Source organism: Fomitiporia mediterranea (genome assembly GCF_000271605.1).
Source record: "Fomitiporia mediterranea MF3/22 unplaced genomic scaffold FOMMEscaffold_1, whole genome shotgun sequence".
Classification (NCBI taxonomy): domain Eukaryota; kingdom Fungi; phylum Basidiomycota; class Agaricomycetes; order Hymenochaetales; family Hymenochaetaceae; genus Fomitiporia; species Fomitiporia mediterranea.
In genome coordinates, this window is record NW_006760386.1 from 3221010 (window position 1) to 3226944 (window position 5935).

The following is a 5935-nucleotide window of genomic DNA, read 5'->3' on the forward strand; positions in this document are numbered from 1 at the left end:
CGTCCACCTCTTTAAAATCGCCCAGATCAATCATCCGTCTTGTAAGTACACTCTCGGACTTGTATCCATCTTTGTTCCCATCGTGTTTGTCAGATATCCGTCACTCGCGTCGCCGAAATCTGCTTTACTGTAAGTCTTATTCCACAACGTAGACCCGGCCGATCGCCATCTGCCCTCCACCCTCTCCTCTCGCTCTCAGCACTTACCACCACCACGATCGCATATAGCGTCTTCGCGTATATCCCCCGCCAGTTATATTGAACAAGGCGAATCATATTCATTACCATCATGTCGACCTGGAAATTAGGTTCTAAAAGTAAGTCTCTCTCCCTCTGTCTATTCTTTGCGGCACCGTTTCGTCTCTTGCCGCGCAGGGATGTCGTCGTTGTATCTGCGTTACAATATCCGTTTCTGACCATCATATTGCTCGTGTATGAAATAGAGAAGGAGACAAAAGACATGTCGATGTCGACTTCTCGCTCGACGACCCCCATCCCTTCAAGACCCACCACTCCGAGGCCGCCCGGTGAAGCACCAGCCAACTTCAGATCAGGAATGCTCACGGTCGTTATCTTCTCCGGTGCGTATGGTGCCCTCTGATCGTATCTGTGCACGCGAGCGTTGACTGTGATTCCGTAGGGCGAGGCTTGTCACTCCCACCTGGTGCGATTGTGCCAGATGTCATTCAGCAAGCCATCCGCACTGTTCCAGAGCGCCTTCCTCACCCACGCAGCAACCGCGACAGCATGCAGCGCAAGCGACAATGGTGGCTTCCCTACGTCGTCCTCGAATTCGACAAGAACGAGATCCTCATCGACGCACTAGACGGCGATCTCTCCTCCCCGGTCTGGAATCACCGGGCACACTTCGACGTGTCGCGTACATCGAATATCATTGTTTCTGCCTACCTTCGTACAGCGCAATGCGTACAGGGGCATGATGATATGGGTAATGATTTGTTGATGGGCCGGGTCGAGATAACACCTGTGCTTGACGTACACCACGTTTCGGACCAATGGTATGTCGGCACGGGCGGTGCTGGAGAATTCCATTTGCAGATCGGCTTCAAACCGTCTGCACAGTCGCTTACAATCGAGGCGTTCGACCTCCTCAAGGTCATCGGGAAGGGAAGTTTCGGCAAGGTTATGCAGGTCCGCAAAAAGGACACTCAACGAGTGTATGCGCTCAAGACTATCCGCAAAGCGCACATCGCATCTCGCCCTGGCGAGATCACACATATCCTTGCGGAGCGCACAGTCCTAGCACTCGTCAATAACCCATTCATCGTCCCGTTAAAATTCTCCTTTCAAAATCCTGATAAACTTTACCTCGTCATGTCCTTCGGTCGGTACCTTAGTCATCCCTTCCTCAACCTTCTCGTTTACTGAAATCTTTTTCTTTCCTATCCAGTCAACGGTGGTGAACTTTTCTACCATCTACAACGAGAAGGCAAGTTTGATGAAAATCGAAGTCGATTTTACGCCGCGGAACTACTTTGTGCCTTGGAACACTTGCACGGTTTCAACGTTGTATACCGGTAAGCGTCTGGATCCTCAAACGCTTTTTTTACTGTTTCGTTAATGAGTGTTCTAGCGACTTGAAGCCAGAGAACATCCTTCTCGATTACACGGGGCACATTGCACTCTGCGACTTCGGTCAGTACGCTTCCTTTCATTCTATTAATAGGACACACGATGGCTTATCGGGGGTGCTACTGCGGCCCACTTATTATAGGATTGTGCAAACTCAACATGTCTGAGACTGAGAAGACGAACAGTGAGTCTAGACCCTTATCCTTTCGAGGGTGACGACGTGGCTTATCGATTCTTCTCTAGCGTTCTGTGGGACACCTGAGTACATCGCACCTGAGCTCCTGGAGAGCCAGGGATACACGAAGACTGTTGATTGGTGGACGCTTGGGGTGCTTCTGTTCGAGATGATGGTCAGTCCTTCTTTATGACCATTCGCATTTACCAGAATCATTGACGAGTATCATTTTGTGCAAATGCGCATATACAGACTGGCCTACCACCCTTCTACGACGAGAACGTCAACGTCATGTACCAGCGCATCCTACGGGATCCATTGTTGTTCCCTCCGGACATGTCACACGACGCGAAAAGCGTCATGACAGGATTGCTTCATCGTGATCCGTCGAAGCGACTGGGACACAATGGCGCTGATGAGATCAAGAGACACCCGTTCTTCTCGAGACATATTGATTGGAATCGGCTGTTGGCGAAGAAGATCCAGCCGCCTTTTAAGCCGAGTGTGGTGAGTCCGCTGATCCATCTTTCTTCTTCCCCGATCCCCGTGTGCCCCTGGAAGGAAGGCATGTGTTCTGAAATATGTTCTTTCTTATGTAGGAGTCCGTGTTGGACGTGGCGAATTTCGATTCGGAATTTACGTCAGAGACGGCAACAGACTCTGTTGTCCTTGACTCACAACTATCTGAGACTGTGCAAGACCAGTTCCGTGGATTCACGTACAATCCGGAGCCGGAGCATCTCAGTGCGAGCGTTCAAGGAGCATAAGCCTTCATGAGATTACTTCCATTATCTCTCCGCTTTTTACGGCTATCAGTCTGTGTTGGTGGGTTTCGTGAATTGAGCGGGGTGCTTCGTACATACATACGATTGTTGATGCACGGACTCCTTTCCTGTTCACTTTCCCATTCGAATTGTTTCGGACTGGTTCGACTTATTATTTTGAGGAGGGTCACTTAAATGTGTAGCTGGATCCACAATGTAACCCTTTTCCTTCATTTTGTCTCTCCGGTTTTCGGCCTTGTTCTCGAGGTCAGTTCATATATCTTCTGTATACCCTTCTTTTCTTCGCCTTCGTTTCCCCTCTGTTTCTTTTTTCTTTTTGTTTTGTCTGGTCTTTCTTGAACATAAAAATGGGTACCTTGAGCTCTATACATGGCTTGCCGCTCGCCCTACGTGTCCCTCGTGCTTCTATTAAACAACCCCTTTCCCGATTTTCTTTTTCTTTTTCTTTCTTGTTCGTTCAGATGAACGTCGCACACTTGTGTCGCTATCTATCTACCTATCCCTTCGTCCTTCTGCACAATGTCTTGTAGCTTTTTTTTCTTTTTTCTCTACAAGTTTACACAAGTTCATACGGACTTGTTCCCTACTTTCGTGTACCGTTGAGAGACTATTTGTCTTTCGAGTCGTTTGATTTCCTACTTTTCTTTCGTTTCTTTCTTTTCTTCGATTTTCTTTTTTCTTTTTTTAATTGCTCGCTGTGTATCTTGCTACGTGTAGCCAGCTGTCTTTTGTCTGTCTATTTGTCTTTGTCTTTTTCTCCTACCTTTCTGGCCTGAATAAAAGAAAGAGTGAATGATTTAAGCTCTTTTCAACCAATTTATGAGAGATGAGAAGGGGTATTGAAATTAATATTGTGAGATGGATGGATACTGTGTCTCCAGGTTGTTTGTTGGAGAGTTAAAAGTAAGTATCTTAGAGTATGGGTGAATGTTCTGGAAAAATATATAAATACAGGTGGTTCCCCAAAGTCTTTGGCCCCCTGTATTTGGAAAGTGATCAGCACCAAAGCCTGACCCAACTAATTACACAATTTTTACTTAGTTTTACTTAATAATATACCCTTTAAATTTAACAAGACTATAGTATTATCCATAATATCCAAATAATTTTGTAACAAAATGAAGGGGGAAAATGAAGGGGGGAAAACTATATATTTCTGATGTGTCTCTGTTTGCTTCAAAAGAGACATGTCAATCCTTACTATACCTTACACCAGAGACAACAACCTAGCATTTATACACTCTCTCACAACATGTAATCAGATTTTACTACTTTACAGAGGATAATGTCTCATATTTATTTTTAAAGTATATATTTGGCCAGAATATCATTATATTTCGACTAAAAGACTAGATTACTGGAAAGCATTGATTACTTTCCAAAAACAGGAGGGCCGAAGACTTTTGGGAACCACCTGTATAGTGGCATGAATACTCTTACTACAGAGACTTAGATTGGGTAAAAGGATTTATCTATAGGACAACGAGTTTATAAGAAGCTTTGCAAATGCACTGTAAGGTGTTACATCACGACTTCCATCTTACAGCACTCGATTCTCGATCTGCGTCGACTGTTTGAGACGGAAAAAGAATAGCGCTGAGAAAGAAGGTTCATAAGAAGCGACGAAAACACTGCATTGACTTCTGTAATTGGATACTTGTCGAGCGTCAAAAGCACCGTACCTGTGTTCATTTCCAGAGGAGACGTAGACTTACTCAGATGATGGCCGTTATCCTTATTAGTCTGCGCAGAAGCGTGGCAGACGTGTATAGCTGACGAACGGGAGGCGCAATGGGCAAGTAGACGAAGCTGCAGGAGAAATTCAACAACTAATCACGTGTATAGGGAGTTTTGTGCGTATAAAATTTACCTTATAATTCCTAACTGCAGCCTTAATTTCTTTGCAGACCCTTCCGGACAACCTAGATCGCAATGGCAAGACAGCCAAACGGCTGAAAAAGCCTTTTTTAAGCTCAACTGACAGATCATCTGCAGCCTTGACCAAGGTACTAAAGTTGATATGCTTTCAGAATATCGTTGGTCAATGAGTAACTTTTACTTCCTATCGAGAGTAACAGCAGCTCCTTGCAGCTCCCTAGGAAAATCAGCTTCTGGCATCGTGGCTTCTTCTAATATTCCACCAATATCCTCAATCGCCTTCAACAGCTGCTTGTTCTCGACTTTTTCGTCTTGGACTTTCTGTAATATGTTATTAGCCCTTGCCTCAAGACAAGCAGGTGAAGTGGACAGCATCCAAGATGAAAAGTAGGCCGCCAACAGCCGGCTTTGCAGGCGGGAAGGCGTCGGATGCAGCTGCCACGCCCTGTACTCCAAAGTGAAATACGAAAAAGACCTTCCCGAGAATTTTCTTCGTTTTGACGAATTTCTTCGGTTTTTCCTGTGTGGATGTCGGGGTGGGGCTGGTGTCTTGATTAAGTACCGTCCCTGCCGCACCGTTGGCTACGGGCACATTTGATCCAGACGATAAGTATTCTGGGTTTTGTACTGCGGCTGGCTGCGCCGCCAATACTCCAATACGACTCGTGTTCGAGGGCTCTTCGAGAACAGTCGTTTGGTGAAATAGCTCGGGGAGCGCTATCCTTTGCTTCCAACGTCAGTCCAGGCACTGAGTTCAAAGGTAGGTTCGACATCTGAGATGCCGGAGCCTTCTTAAGAAAACGGCGCGAAAGAGTTTTCATCGATGAGTACTCGTTGTATAGACAGCGACGAGATCAGGATGGTGGATACTGCAGTGAGGGGGAAATGGCAGAAAGAGGTCTGGGGACAGGTACAAGCAACAAAGGACCTATATTTCCTAGACAGTGTATGTCCCAGACTTGTGTACTAGGTACCTTGCAACATAGCCTCGACAAAGCGGATTTTGGTAGGTGGACATTGATGACGAGTTTTAGATAGTTCTTCTTCTGCAAGCAATTGAGGGCCAAGACCACGTGCGATCTATCATCAAGAGCTCAGAATACAAGTACTCGCTCTTTATAATCATGTGTATACAGAAGGAAAGAGGGAGTTTGCCGTGTTCGTTGCGCTGCAGTGGGAGTAAAATTAAGAAGAGCCACAGCGTCGATCACTGTTGTGCTGTGGATGTACGTTACGTAACTGGAGACGATCCATGTCTTCTGGCTCAAGCCTCAGTAGCCGCCTTCCATGACCCGTCAACGTCGTTCATGATGTCCATGAACTTGCGTGCTCGTGGCTCCGTAAAAATACAGGCTGTAATATCTCAAGTTATTGTCTGGTATCGAACACGCAAATCAAACAATAGCTAATCGCAAATGTCTCAAAAAACGTTAATATTCTCGTCAATTCTCCTCATCATGTAGCAAACTAGTACCGACTATACGTTTTGTGGTGATACACAACGG

At 45.9% G+C, this 5935-nt stretch overlaps 2 protein-coding genes across 2 annotated transcripts; one reads left to right on the top strand and one right to left on the bottom strand.

The window, feature by feature from the left end:
* Positions 1–474: 474 nt before the first annotated feature.
* FOMMEDRAFT_116334 (AGC/Akt protein kinase) lies at positions 475–2850 on the top strand. The gene is made up of 8 exons (XM_007261792.1): positions 475–580; positions 640–1344; positions 1411–1537; positions 1594–1655; positions 1735–1776; positions 1836–1942; positions 2020–2274; positions 2367–2850. Exons 1-8 carry the CDS (start codon positions 556–558, stop codon positions 2532–2534), a joined length of 1491 nt encoding a protein of 496 aa, XP_007261854.1. The 5' UTR covers positions 475–555; the 3' UTR covers positions 2535–2850.
* A 1073-nt stretch (positions 2851–3923) lies between these two features.
* Positions 3924–5448, bottom strand: FOMMEDRAFT_25147 (uncharacterized protein; the record flags this gene model as incomplete). Its single annotated transcript, XM_007261793.1, has 8 exons — positions 3924–3966; positions 4097–4148; positions 4268–4361; positions 4423–4474; positions 4535–4561; positions 4612–4751; positions 4801–5152; positions 5405–5448. 8 exons carry the CDS (start codon positions 5446–5448, stop codon positions 3924–3926), a joined length of 804 nt encoding a protein of 267 aa, XP_007261855.1.
* Between the last annotated feature and the right edge of the window lie 487 nt (positions 5449–5935).

Excerpts from the sequence above, each read along its gene's own strand:
- FOMMEDRAFT_116334 (XM_007261792.1), top strand. The coding sequence starts at position 556 with ATGCTCACGGTCGTTATCTTCTCCG. Across the intron at positions 1,656-1,734 it reads CATTGCACTCTGCGACTTCG|GATTGTGCAAACTCAACATG; the intron begins GTCAGTACGCTT and ends CACTTATTATAG. Across the intron at positions 2,275-2,366 it reads CGCCTTTTAAGCCGAGTGTG|GAGTCCGTGTTGGACGTGGC; the intron begins GTGAGTCCGCTG and ends TTTCTTATGTAG.